This window comes from Narcine bancroftii, chromosome 5 (assembly GCF_036971445.1).
Source record: "Narcine bancroftii isolate sNarBan1 chromosome 5, sNarBan1.hap1, whole genome shotgun sequence".
NCBI classification, from domain to species: Eukaryota; Metazoa; Chordata; class Chondrichthyes; order Torpediniformes; family Narcinidae; genus Narcine; species Narcine bancroftii.
Window position 1 is genome coordinate 169,359,916 of NC_091473.1, and position 15,346 is coordinate 169,375,261.

The 15,346-nt window shown below is 36.8% G+C and overlaps 1 protein-coding gene and 1 long non-coding RNA gene across 20 annotated transcripts in view; one reads left to right on the plus strand and one right to left on the minus strand.

Moving 5' to 3' along the window:
- The window catches only part of cacna2d3a (calcium channel, voltage-dependent, alpha 2/delta subunit 3a), a 732,424-nt gene that overhangs the window by 623,757 nt on the left and 93,321 nt on the right, over nucleotides 1-15,346 (minus strand). For all 19 annotated transcript variants that reach the window (XR_011358017.1, XR_011358016.1, XR_011358018.1 and 16 more), the window contains one exon: nucleotides 13,695-13,754. Coding sequence is in view for 12 of the 19 variants with exons in the window: in XM_069939674.1 (XP_069795775.1) it covers nucleotides 13,695-13,754 (60 nt within the window). In the remaining 7 variants the exon portion in view is untranslated. The remainder of the gene's footprint in view (nucleotides 1-13,694; nucleotides 13,755-15,346) is intronic.
- Nucleotides 1-15,346, plus strand: part of LOC138764168 (uncharacterized) — a 56,680-nt gene that overhangs the window by 36,332 nt on the left and 5,002 nt on the right. The gene's annotated exons all lie outside the window — the stretch shown is intronic.

Below are 15,346 nucleotides of genomic sequence, written 5' to 3' on the forward strand. Positions count from 1 at the left end.
TTCTGAAATTCCTTTTCCAACTCAGTAATTTGTGTCTCCATGCCAAACTTTATGCCAAATATTGTTTTTTTTTACTTTTGTAGAGTAACTAATAATTTGTCCATGCTTTTAAAGCATCCCACATTACAAAATTACTATTTACTGAATTAACATTCTCAGCCAAAAGTAAAGTAATCTGTTCCTTAACAAAAGTAATAAACTCTGGTTTCTTCAATAGCATTGCATTAAACCTTCACCAGTAAGTCAATTGTAGCACTTCAGAATTTACACAAGAGATAAACAACATAGAATTATGAGATATAACCCTACTCTTATATTCAGCCTGCACTACTTTACCTTGCAAATGTGCTGAAATCAAACACAAATCTATTCTAGAAAATGAATAATGCCTTGATGAATAAAAAGAAAAATCCTTTTCTGTTGGATTTATTCTCCTCCAAATTTCAACTAAATTCAAATCTTTAACCACAGCTTCCATTTGTGTTGCCATCTTTGATTTCCTTATACTTTTCGGGGATCTATCCAATAAAGGATCCAAAACACAATTAAAATTTTATCCAATCAAAATATTTTAATTGGACTTATTTAATGTTAAAAAAGCCTCAAATATAAATCGATCATCATCCACATTAGGTGCATAAATATTCAACAATGTCCATGATTCTGCAAAAATTTTACAATTCTCCATCAAAACCCTCCCAGCATTCTCCATAAATGATTACAATTCAAATGGTAATTTCTTATGGATCAAAATCACTACACCCCTTCTTTACAATTAAAAGAAGAAGCAAACACATGTCCAACCCACACTCTCTTCAATTTTAAATGTTCTTTTTCAGTCAAATGTGTTTCTTGCAAAAAAGCAATATCAACTTCCATTTTTTTTTCTATAAGCCAATACACATTTACGGTTGATTGGATTATTCAATCCCTGTTCATTAAAAGTTGCAAAATTCAAATCAGACATTTCTTTACCCTAACAATACAATTTTCATGCTATTACAAAACATTGCTGCCCTTTCTAAAAAAAACCCTTATAGATAAAATAATCCTCCCCCTCCATGTAAAAAAAAACCCAACAAACAAAAAAAATCTCAATATCAAACTACAATAATGTAGTAACTCCCTAAAAGTCTGGGTGTCATAAAACCCACTAGTGGCGGATGACTGTCAAAAGCTTCAGTGTCGTCCACTCCCCCAGTCAGACTTTCCCAGAATACCTAATCAAACACATTCAACCCAGTGATTCCAATCCCAATGACTGTTCCAGATCTTCAATATCAAGAAGATTCTGCATCAATTCAACCTTATTTCTATGTTTCCCATTCTTCCCATTCCCATTTACCCTCCTTTTAGGTGACGATAATGGTGACCGTCCATTTCCTCGTAAATCTGGCAATGAATTAGCAAAAATTAATGCAGAATTAATGATAGAGTTAAGAAATTGCAAAGGCATGAGGACCATAATGGGGGTCATTTACAGGCCTCCGAAAAGTAGCTCAGATATCGGTAGAAGTATAAATCAGGAATTAAGAGTGGCATGTCAAAGTGGTAGCAATACGGTAGTTATGGGGACTTCAACATGAAGGTGGACTGGGATAATCAGACGGGGGCAGGAACACAAGAGAGTGAGTTTATTGAATGTCTACGAGATACTTTCTTGGAGCAGCTAGTGGAGGAACCTACCAGGGGGAAGTCGATTCTGGACGGTGCTGTGCAGCGACGCAGAGTTAATAAGTGACCTCGATGTAGGGGAGCCATTAGGGAATAGTGACCATGGTATGGTTACCTTTGAGCTGCAATTAGAAAGGGAAAAAGAAAGGAAGTCGGAAGCATCTGTACTGCAGTTAAATAAAGGGGATTATGCAGCTATGAGGGAGGAACTAGCCAAAATAAAATGGAAAGATACACTAGCTGGGAGGACAACTGGGGAAAAATGGCAGGTATTTTTGGACATTTTTCACAGGATTCAGGACACATTTATTCCAAAGTGGAGGAAAGGCTCAAGGAGATGCAAATGGCAGCCGTGGCAAACTAATGAAATCAAGTGCAATATCAAATCCAAAGGGAGTAAGTATAAGATAGTGAAGCGGAGTGGGAAGTTAGAGGATTGGGAAACCTTCAAAGAGCATCAGAGGGTAACTAAGAAAGTCATAAGAGAGGGGAAAATGAAGTATGAGAGGAAATTTGCAAATAATATAATGGAGGATAGGAAAAGCTTTTTTAAATATGTGAAGAGGAAGAAATTGGTTCGGTCCAAAATTGGTCCATTAAGAATTGAAAAGGGTGGAATTATTACCGGAAACAAGGAGATGGCTGAGGAATTTAACAAAAACTTTGCAACTGTCTTCACCAAGGAGGATATAGGTTATGGTCAGTTAGGGGGTAGTGGTCATGCGGTATCAAGAGACTTGGGGAACTTTCCTGGGGAAGTAGGGGATCTAATGGATATCCGGATCCAGAAGCAGGAGGTTATGAGTAAATTGTTGGGACTGAGGGCTGATAAATCCCTAGGGCCTAATGGGCTGCATCCCAGGGTGCTTAAAGAAATTGCTATGGAAATTGTGGAGGCACTGGTCGGCATTTTCCAAAGTTCCATAGATTCGGGGGAGGTCCCTGAGGATTGGAGAGTGGCTGATGTGGTGCAGATTTTTAAGAAGGGAGGGAGGGAGAAAACAGGAAATTATAGACCGGTCAGCCTGACGTCAGTGGTGGGGAAGATATTGGAATCTATCATAAAAGGAGTAATAGCAGAACACTTAGGCAGAAATAATAGTATAAGGGCTAGTCAGCATGGATTCCTTAAGGGTAAGTCATGCTTGACTAACCTTCTGGAATTTTTCAAGGATGTGACAAAGAGGGTGGACTTGGGAGAGCCAGTGGATGTGGTGTATTTGGATTTCCAGAAGGCCTTTGATAAGGTACCGCACGGGAGACTAGTGGGCAAGATCAAGGAGCATGGTATTGGAGGTAAGGTGCTGACATGGATAGGAAATTGGTTAAGAAATAGGAAACAAAGGGTTGGAGTAAGCGGGTCTTTTTCAGGATGGCAGTATGTGATGAGTGGAGTGCCACAGGGATCGGTATTGGGTCCTCAGTTGTTTGTAATTTATGTAAATGATTTGGATGAGGAGATTATTAATAATATGAGCAAATTTGCAGATGACACTAAACTGGGTGGCGGTGTGGGGTGTGAGGAGGATGTCAGGAAAATGCAGAGGGACTTGGACAGGTTGGGGGAGTGGGCTGCTGAATGGAAGATGACGTTCAATGTGAGCAAATGTGAGGTTATCCATTTTGGGGGCAATAATAGGAAAGCTGAGTATTATTTAAATGGAGACAAACTAGGGAGTGGGGAGGTGCAAATGGATCTGGCTGTACTTGTTCACTGGTCACTGAAGGCTAACATGCAGGTTCAGAAAGCTGTGAAGAAGGCAAATGGCATGTTGGCTTTCATAAAGAGGGGATTGGAGTATAGGAACAGAGACACCCTTCTGCAGTTGTACAGGGCCCTGGTGAGACCCCACCTGGAGTATTGCGTCCAGTTTTGGTCTCCAATTTTGAGGAAGGACATACTAGCTATAGAGGGTGTGCAGCGCAGATTTACAAGGTTAGTTCCAGGGATGGCGGGGTTGACATATGCTGAAAGGCTAGAAAAACTGGACTTGTATCCGATGGAGTTTAGAAGGATGAGGGGGGACATGATTGAGGTATACAAAATTATCAGGGGGATAGACAGGGTGAAGTCGGATTACTTGTTCCCAATGATGGGGGAGACGAGGACTAGAGGGCATAGTTTAAGAATACAGGGTAGGCCCTTTAGGACGGAGATGAGAAAACATTTTTTTACCCAGAGAAATGTGAATCTGTGGAATGCTCTGCCACAGAGGGTGGTAGAGGCAGATTCGCTGATTATGTTCAAAAGAGAGTTAGATAAGACTCTAGTGGGCAAAGGAGTTAAGGGTTATGGGGATAAGGCTGGAAAGGGGTACTGATAGTAGTGATCAGCCATGATCTGTAAAATGGCGGTGCTGGCTCGACGGGCCGAAGGGCCTACTCCAGCTCCTATTGTCTATTGTCTATTGTCTATCATGATCATTCTGAAAGAATTGAGACTGAAAATTTCCATAAAAAACTTTCAATACAGCAGGATAACGAAAAGCAAATTTATAACCCTTTCTCCACAATACTTCTTTAGCTGAATTAAATTCTCAACGCCTTTTAATAATTTCTTGACTCAAATCAGCATAAAAAAATACTCTGTTGCCTTGAACTATCATTGGAGTCTGATTTTGTCGAGCCTTCTGAACCGCAATCTGTAATATCATTTCTCTATTCTGATATCTCAAACAACGTATCAAAACTGCACATGGTGGTTGGCCCGGAAAGGGTTTTTTCTTCAACGCCCAATGTGACCGATCCAATTCCAAACCATCCAGAAAAAATTCACTACCAACACATCAGGAATCCACTTCTTAAGATGTTTTATCGGATCCGAGCCTTCAATATCTTCTGGAAGACCTACTATTTTTTACATTGTTTCTTCGACCATGACTTTCTAATGAATCAATCTTCTTCAACAATTCCTTCTTCTGAATCCCCCAATCCACAAAAGAGTCTTCCACTTTTTCTATTTATTTTTCTGTTTCGTTCCACTTGATCTTTACATTCATAAAAGGTTTCTTCAATTTTTTTAAAGTTATCCTTTACAGTATCCACTGCCTTTCTACATGTATTAACATCACTTTTAACCACATTCATATCCTTCTTCACAGAAGTCATTTCTTCACAGATATTATTCATTTTAATTTTCATTTCCATAAATCCCTGGTTTAACTGTGTAGACATCTGTACTGACAAATTTCCAATCTGGTGTGCAATCCCTTCTAAAATTGTAAATACAGAATCCTGTCCAGGTTCCATTACTCCTTCTTGAGGCCTACCTTCCTTAATCCTAGCCTCCATGGACTCTTCCTGCCTTAATTCCGACACAGCAGGGCTTTCCTCTTCTTCCGTCGCATTTGTCACTCGTCCAGGGCGGCTGCGGGTCTGCGCCCCCATCAACAGCATGCTGCCCTCGTCAGCCTGCTGCCTTCTGGGTTCCCCCACAGCCCACACTTTATCCAGAAGTTCCCGAACACACGACGCACCGCGCATGCCCGAGACTGTCGCCGACCGCACAGGCATGTCTTCCGATAGTGCACTGTGCACCCCTAGACCACCAGGCAATACAGCGAGCTTGTGCAACTGTCCCCACTCAGCCAACCCGCCCATGCACCCAACTTCACGGGAGCATGAGTCAGAGCCGGATGAACCCAAAATGGAACCGGCGCCATCTTGTGATTGTGAGATCGGCGCCAGAGTTACTCAGCCGGCCTGGAATACGTTGAGGCTTGGGAGCTCCTGTAGATGACTCCATGGCTTCAGCTTGATAGGTAGGCCTCAATTCTTCAACACATTTATAAGGTAATTTCTTTTGTAACTGTGCCTTGGATTTCTTCACATCTGTGGTCATTTTGAATCTCCACTGTTTGAAGTCTATAAGAACTATTTTTAACCACTTTCTCAACTTTTAAATTCAGATATGAATAAGTCCAACTGGAGAAAGGTGGAACTACACGTCTTCTTTCTACGCCATCTTGCCATGCCCCCCCCCCCCCCTCCTGATAGCCTGCCTAATGCAATATCTTCTCCTTCCTGATTCATATTCTTGGCCCTATTTCAGCTGTCACCAAGGACTACTTAATGTTGTGTTTTTACAATATTGCCCTAAACCATTCCCTTGTCTGTCCTCACTAATGTCACCAGCACATCAATGCCTTGTTTCCTATTTCTTTCCTGTTTGTGGGCTTCTACTTATCATTTTATAGGCATTCAATTACTTCAATACAGATGAGTCTTCTAAATATAATCCGGTAACTTATAAAATAATAGCGACCCAGAAGTAAGTTTCTGGCCCACTGGGTAGGCTCATTCACATTTCTCAATTCTTTTCATATTTCTTTTCCTTTTAAAATTTTCATTTTATACCTTTCATTATCCTTTTATTTAGAATGATAATAATTACATGTAAAAATGCTGACATAAAATATTAATAATTAAGGAAAAATTAAAAATGGAGCTTAAGAAACTACAAATGTAAGAAACCAAGAAAACCCTGAAAATGCCAGAAGCACTCAACATCCTTGGCAAGAGAAACAGAATCATTGTATCTGATGAAGGACCATTCATTCAAAATAGAAAAGCAAGAAAATGAGTGTGGCTTTAGCTACTGAGAGGTGAAGGATGGAGAGAACAGAGAGCACAGTTGTCAAAACTAGCAATTACCATACATATTCGTGTATAATGCGACCCCCCCCCCCATTTTTGAGGGGAAAAAATGGGAAAAATTTTACCCCCATGTGACCCCCCCCCCTTTTTATTAGCCCCAAATTATCATGGAAATGCCACTTTGACAGGTTGTGGGAGAAAAGTGATGTTATGCTGAATGAAATTACAAAATCATCATAATAAACATAATCAATTTATTGTTCAACATAGAAACGTAAATAAAAAAAAAACATAATTTTAAAATCCTTCAAAATCAGACTCATCGTCATCAGATGCTCCAAAAAGCATTTCCCATTATTCTCTGTTGATCTTCTCATCTGTGTCCCAGCCGGTTGTGTCAATTATTTCATATTCAGATTCATGTTCATAGTCTGAAGTAGTGGTGGAACTTGCATTGACCCATAAAACATCATCTTCAGTCCCATCCATTTTGTTGCTGATTCCTGTCTTTAAAGAACTCAGAGAGATCATATTACTTGGAAGTGAATCCCAGGCCTGCTTCACCCATGAAACAACAGTGGATAGGCCTGGTTTCTTGAGATTTCCCCCTGCTGTTTTCTCCACTTGGTCTGCCATCCAGGAAATCCAATCTTTTCTAACATGGTCCTTAAATGGCTTATTAAGCATGACTTCAAGGGGTTGCAGTACACTTGTCAACCCATAGCTTGGTGTGTCTTAAATCGCTTGAGCTGCTTCTTTACTAGTTCTGTCAGATGGACTTGAAAATGGTCCCACACTAACACTGATGGTTTGTTTAAAGGAGATCCAGGTCTTCTATTCCACACCTTCTCCAACCACAGTTTGACATCCTCTTCATCCATCCACCCTTTGGGATGGTAGTGTATAAGAACACCTGGTGGGAACTTTTCTCCTTTTGCAATGGTCTTACGCTTAAAGATCGCCATTGGCTGTAACTTGGACCCATCAGCTAAACAGCACAAAACTAAGGTGAAATGGGTCCTTTCATGACCTGTCGTCCTTACATAAACCGTCTTACTACCTACTTTGTCAATAGTTCTGTTATCAAGGGCATTTCATTGATATTGCCAATATTATTCATATCAAAGTCATGCTCCATCGTTAACTTAATCACAAAATCGTGAAAACTAATTATCTTGTTATCTAAATCACTGGGAAGCTTCTGTAATATCTTGGTTCTCTGTCATGTGGCCAGGGAGAGCCTCTTCATAAACCTCTGACACCAACCATTTGACACCTTGAATGTGTCACTCACTCCATATTTACTATCTTTCTGTAGTTTCCTAGCTTGAAGCTGGATATGGAAACAGGTGACAACATAGCCATCCTTTCTCCGCCTTTCTACCCAGTCAACCAGTACCTTCTCCTGATCTGGATACAGAGCCTGCTTTCCCCTACGAGCATGTTTGGTTATGGGCAACTGGGCTATTTCTGATTTCTGATTCCTCCAAAGTCTGATGTTACTCTCAGCAACACTGAATTCTCTGGAGGCTGCACAGTTGTTATTGCTTTCTGCGTACTTGATCACTTTCAGCTTAAATTATGCATCATAAGCACTGCGTTTTCTCTTTGTTCCAGGAGAAAACATCATGGAGAGAAATTAGAGCAACAGCAAAATATGCGTTACATGTGACCACCTCATGTAACCCCCCTCCTCTCACCCACCCACCCTGCTACACGAGTCGTGCTGCCAACTACTGCTCGCCCGCCCTGCTGCATGAGTCGCACTGCCGACTACCGCTCACCTGGCCGGCCAGCTGCCCGAGTCACGCTGCCGACTACCGCTTGCCCGCCCAAGTTGCCCTACGAGTTGCAGAAAATTTAAAAAAAATTCTACTCCAATGTATAATGCGACCCCCCTCTTTCTGAAGAGAAAAAGGAGGCAAGATTTTTCCCATTATACACAAATATTTACAGTTGACAAAGAAGAGGAAATAAACAAATAAAGTAGAAAGGTACAGTTATATCAATGAAGAGGGTGGAAGTACCGGCTATGGTGGTAGTCTAAAATTAATGCAGATCACAGTTGTAAAAGCAATAATTAATTTATAAGCCAGCAATTAAAATTTAAATCTATAATTATTTTATAAATTTAGAACCACACAAATAAAGCACATAATGAAAAATAATTCAAATCAATACATGTAGCAAATAAAAAGAAAAAGATAAGAACACCTCCCTATATACCACCCCTCCCCCTTCTAACCCCCCTACAAAGAAAAAGAAAAAAAGAAAGTAAGAAAGGGACAAGAAACCCTCAACAGGGGTGTCTATTACTTTAAAGTTTTTTATCGTATTACTGAGACCTTTTCTTGCAATACTTTTTCTTGCTATTGCTAAAGCAGTTTGATCAAACTTCTTTGATACATATTCAATTTCAACTTAGGTTCAATATTCTAAATATCACTCAATAAAAATCCTGTGGGAATTTAGTTCCCATTATTCATTCCAATAATTTACCCATTTCTAACCAAAAAGGTTTGACTAGGACACTGCCAAGTAGAATGCAAAAATGTACCAATTTCCTGTTCGCATCTAAAACATAAATCTGAAAGGGTCTTTCAATTTTTAAAAAATTTACATGGAGTTAAATATAACTGACTAATAAAATTATATTGTACCAATCTATATCTCACATTTATTGTACTTTTCATATTCTCTCTACATATCCCAATCCAATCTCATTCATCTATTTGTTTATTCAAATCTACTTCCCATCTTTGTCTAGAATTATGAAGGCCTATTTTTCAGCCTTTCTTTTGTATTTACCTGTACATCATTGAAATAAATTTCTTTATATTTACATTATGTAAAAATGATTCAAATGTTATCTCTAAGGTAATAGTGGCTTTTGACCATAATTTTCATGTAAAAATTTCATAACTTGATAATAACAAAATCTAGTATCTTCATGTATCTTGAACTTCTCCTTCATTCTATTAAAAGAAATAAATTTTCCTGCTTCAAAAACATCTTCTATCTTCTTAATTCCATGACACCGCCAAATCTTTAAAAAATTATTTCCCATGGAAAATGGAATTAATCTATTCTGAAATAATTTTGTCCAGATAATAAACCTCCGCCCCCAATTTTTTTTATCAACCTATTCCAAAACTCAAATAAATGCTTCATTATGGGAGTTTCTCTATTCACTGTTAACCAATTCCCTTTATAAATAAAATCTTGTGGGTTTGGTTCCCCTGTTTTACTAAGTTCTATATATTCCCAAGCTGGAATTTTATTTAAATCATACATTACACCAACAAAACACAGCTTAGCAGCTTTATAATAAATCATAAAATTAGGGAGCTGTAAACTTGCTAAATCATAATTCCAAGTTAATTTATCCAAAGAAACTCTTACCATCTTTCCTTTCAATAAAAATGTCCTAACACATGCATTTAATTATATTTTAAAATTTTGAGGAATTGGAATAAGAATCGACTGAAAAAGATATTGTATTCTCGGAAAAATATTCATCTTAACACAATTTACTCTTCCTATGAAAGTAATAGGTAACAGATTCCATCTTTCCAAATTTTCTTTTATTCTTTTTAATAATTGAGAATAATTTAATTTTTTTTAAAATTCAGCTTCCACTCGAATACCTAAATATTTTATTCCCACATCTGGACATTTATAATCAATTACCTTCTTATAGATACATAATCTCCCTTTACTAAAAGCATAATTTCACTTTTTCCCTAATTAATTTTATAACAAGGTATTTCTCCATATTCTTTTAATCTAAATTTAAGTTGACTCAACAAATTTTATGGATCGGTTAAATAAATCAAAACGTCATCCACAAACTTATTTTATATTCTTCCTGATTCATTTTGATACCTCTTATCTTTGAATCCTGTCTTATTAATTCAGCAAAGGGTTCAATTGCTAAAATGAATAAAGCCAGTGACAGCGGACAACCTGGTCTACTTGGTCAAGTCAATCAAAAAATTGTTGACATTTGACCATTAGTCACTACTTTCGCATTAGGTTCTTATATATTTTTTAATCCAGTCAATAAATATTGGCCCTAACCCAAATTTTTCCAAAACTTTAAAAAGAAAATCCAATTCTAATCTATCAAATGCCACTGCAATACTCATATCATCTCTTTTTTGAGCTAAATGTATGAAACTAATCAATTTTGCCACATTATCTGCAGATTTCCTATTTTTAATAAATCCAGTTTGATCCATATGATCAGTAAATATTTTATCAATCTTTTTTGCTAACACTTTAGCTAACATCTTATAATCAGCATTTAATAATGAAATTGGTCTATATGAAGCTGGTTTCAATGGATCTCTATCTTTCTTAAGTATTTCTGTAATAATTGCTGTTGAAAAGGAATCCGGGAAAGAATGAGTTTCCAACGCTTGAGTTAATACCTCCATAAATGGAGGTATCAAAAGATCCTTAATTTTTTTTAAAAACTCTTCAGGAAATCCATCTCCCCTCGGTGACCTAATATTTTGTAACAAACTCATTACCTCGATTACCCCCTTCGCTGTAAAAGTAGAATTCAAATCTTTTTCTCCTGAACATTCAAACCAGGTAAATCTATTTGAGATAGAAATTTATTAATTTTATTGTCATCTTGAAGTGATTATGATTGATATAATTGAGAATGAAATTCATTAAATAATTTATTTCTCGTGGTTTATATGTAATAGTCCCAGAATGTTGATCTAGATACCTGTTCTGCTTTCAATTGCCAAACTAAAACTTTGTGAGCTCTTTCTCCTAAGTCATAATATTTCTGTTTTGTTCTTTGAATTAATTTTCAGTTCTATTTCTGAATGATATTAAACTGTTTTTTTTAATTAATTGTCTCTTCTTTTCTTCAGAGTATTTCCTTTCAAAGTAATTGTTACCTTGATAATGTAAAACACACTTTTTTTCATTTTTCCTAAGTTCTGATAACTCTATCTTAAAAGTCAATTTTAAAGACCAGTTTTAAACATCATGTTGAACTTGAGGATCTTTTTAAATCACAGTTCAGAAGTAATTATGAAGCACTTTTAAAGATCATATCTTCAGATCTATTTAAACTCACAGGTCTTTTGATGAGTTGACTTTCAGAGAGATATTTCTTCTTACGAGTGTTTTCACAAGTTTCACCCTATCTTGTTAGGGTTGTGAAACTGTGATCTTCCAGATGATTACTTTCTCAAACAGGAGTGACCATCTTCTGGACACAAGTGAGGCTGCCTCTCTTTTCTTAAAAGAGCAGTTGGAAGTGGTCTTACTTATCTAAAAGCCACTTATGTTAGATATCTTGTACAATAAGGATGATACAATATGGAACAGCACCTCCTTCTTTCCAGAGATAACTGATTCAATCCTGTCTTTTCACAGGAAGGTTAATTTATTCAGTGGTGTCCAAAATGTCTCTCTGCCTTCATTTTACAGTTCTATGGCATCATGTGAAGTGATATCACCATGGTTTTAGTTTCATTTTAGAAGAACCTTTTGCCTTTCTTCAAAACCACTCCATATTCATAAAAACTTCGGACCTCATCTATGTTCCAAGAGGCTTACCATTCTGGAAAGTCTAGCACATGTCACTAAAATGGCATTTGAGTTTTGAAACATCTGCTAGCAAAATGCTTATTGAACACAAAAATGCTTTTAAGGACCATACACAGTACTTGAGTTTCAATTAAGAACACTTCTTCAGCTTTATGGCTCTGTTTTCCAGAAGCTACAACTTTAAACTTACTTCTGTGTGCAAAGGTCTCAGTGTAACTATGAATCCATCCTACAATTCCCTCACTAGAAATATATTTAACTTTATAACTTGCTTTACTAAGAAATATATATTTTATAACTAAAGATTTTAACTTTAAAGATTAACACAAATCCATTACAAATATTTTATACAATTACACTAATTCAAAGTAAATATTGTGTGATATACTTGTGTGACAAGTTTAAGAACATTTATTTTCTTAATAATAATGATAACATTTGATCAACTTTAAAAATCTATGAGTCATTTTTAGGAGGTGTTTTGTTTTTCTTTATTCTTCTTTCTTCTTTTAAAATTATTTTATTAAGTTTTATCACGAAACAAATGCATTTTAAGTCCATATAAATTAAAATATATTATACATTTAGATTGACATCATATTATATAGCAATAATAATAGATTGACTCATATTCCTATTCATACATATATTGAGTAGTATAAGAAGAAAATGAAAAACTAAAGAATAAAAAAGGAAACAAAGTTGGTTCTGGTGATCTCACCCCAGCTACCAACCAAGGTTGAAATTAGTATTCTAAGCAGACTTGAAATCAGCCAACCGCCTCTGGAGATCCGACCAAACACACCCATTTCCTACATCCCTGCACCTTGATCATTCCAATTGTGAAAGTAAACCATAAATGGACCCCGTCTTATCAAAAGAGATCTTAATCTTCTTGACCTTTTGACTTTTCCATACTTAGAAAGGGCATGATATCTAGTAGCCATTGTTCTCTTTCCATTTAAGCAGTATTACTCTTCTCGCTACTAATGTAGAAAATGCTAAAACCTATCGTTGGTTAGATGATAAATACATGTTTACATCACTGAAGAATCCAAACATTGCAAGTAACAGACATGGTTCTAGATCAATCCCAAAGATGGCTGAAAAGGTTCTGAAAATATCAGTCCAATATTCTTCCAAATTGGGACCAAAACATATGTATCAAAGAGGCTTCAAAACTTTTACATTTGCCACAGATTGAGTTGATATCAGGCTAAATTCAAGCAAACTTAACTTTAGAATAGTGTACTCTATGCACCACTTCAAATTGAATCAAACTGTGGATAAGGGCCAAAATTGAAATCCAATCTTTTTTTTTCTGAAAGAGACATGTTAAGGACATTTTCCCATTCAGTTTTGATCCTGATTAAAGAAACTGTTTTAAGATTCAGTATTTTATAATATAAAGCAGATGTCATACCTTTACATACAAATTGTAAATCAAAAAGTTTGTCTATGAAATTTGGATACAGAAGCCGTGGAAATTCTGAAAGTTTAGAACGAATAAAATGTCTAATTTGATAGTGTCTATTTGGCCGATTAAATTTCAGCATCAATTGTCGTAAAGATGCAAAATTTTGTTTTCTTAAAAAGATCCTTGAAACTTTAACTCCATTCTTCATAGTTTGCATCTAAAATAGTAGGTTGAAATAGATGGTTAAACAGAATAGCGTTTTCATTTATTTTTAAGAATGGTGTTCGCAGTGATGCATTGGGAAGTAGCAAATTAAAATGTATTTTCTAGTCACTAAAGTGCTTCATTATATATCCTCAGCTTTTCAAATCCAATATTCATTAGCAAAAATGAAATGACGAGCATAGTGCTAACATAATCATTTGCTTACCTCTAAATCTGAATGATATTCATGTTGCAAGTGAGCAGTTTCAGCAGCTTCAACCAGGCGCTATCAAGAAGAAACAAAATCCACGTTATACAAATTAATTGCAATATTACTGAATTCGCTCATCATTAACATTTTTTGTGAATATAACTACAAATATAATCTACAGCAGGGGAGTCAAACTCAAATTCACAGAGGGGCTAAAATTAAAAACTTGGACTAAGTCGAGGGCCGAACTAAATATTCATTGAAAATTTTCAACTACGTCTGCATGTTTTCTCTTCTTTCAACATATGTAATGTTAAACTTTTTCTTATTAAAATAAATGTTTAATAATAGTTATGGTCAAACTCTTTCCAGAAGAAGCATCAACAAATGAGAAATAAAAGATTCAAGAAATAATATTTAAGCTCCTTTTAAATGTATTTTTTTTCACAAGCCAACAAGTCAAAAAAAAAACAACGTGCTTCAATGAGAATCCAATCTTGAACAGTCTAGGAACAGTCCAAAGTCAACCAAAGAAAATATGAATCCAAGCTTGGCTTGCTACACTGTGATTTACTCTGATGCACCTGGGTCTAAACCAGATACTTGGCATCTCTTCTTAGATGCAAGTTCATCAGACTCTGGGGTCAGAGTTTGCCTCCCACCTGTCTTGAAAGGTCCTGTTTTCTGTCTTTCGTTTGGCCATTTTTCGTAAGGGGTTTATTACGTGTGAGTTCGGCGACAGGTCGCAGATGCTAATGGACGTAAAGAGAGGAGGTGGGGGCGATTAGCGGGCTGACGGGCCGGCACCAACGCATTTGCAAAGCATTCTGGGATTTGTAGTATTAGCTGTGCATGCGCTATACTTGAGCGGCGGCCAGCGGGCCAGCGCTAATACATATTTGATATGATCTTGCGGGCCAAATATAAGGTATATCACGGGCCAAATTTGACCCGCAGGCCTGAGTTTGACATGTGTGATCTACAGTAAAATCCCTGTTATCCAGAATTCAAGCAGCCTTACGCAACCATTAAAAAAATTGCAGAAAATAATGAGGTAAAAAATATGAAAGTTTAAAATTGGTGCCCCCATGGGTCAGTTTGCCAGTCACACGACACGCAATCTCCAGCAACAAGAATATTCACTTATCCAGCATCTACTGATCTCCATAGGTGCCGGATACTGGGGGCGGGGGTGAGATGCGGGGCAGGGAGGTGGGTTTACTGTTTTATCTTTCTTTGCCGTTGGGTACCAATGCAGCTTATCCTTTTTGAGAATGCAGAATATCACAGCAGAAAGCACCAATATTTTAATTGCGATTACAGCGCAATGAGGTACATGGCAAATGGTAAGGGATATTACCTTGTGTTTCATCCGTTTTAACCATGACAAGCCTTTAGTATTAATATTGTGACCCCTGAGGTCAATACTGATCAGCTGCATCTCATTACAGTGTATGTATGGCAAGCCACTGGTGCAAAAAGTCTAATCCCAACATCCCCCTCTTCATTATTTTTTTAAAAACAAAACCAATTTGCTAATTGGCTTGCATCTTTTCCAGTTATACAGTGAGATATGAATATAAATATGTATTATCGTTATTTTAAAAAAAATCTTTAAATCTTGAGTCCATAAAAAACTAATAATTTCACTGTTTGGTTGTTATTAT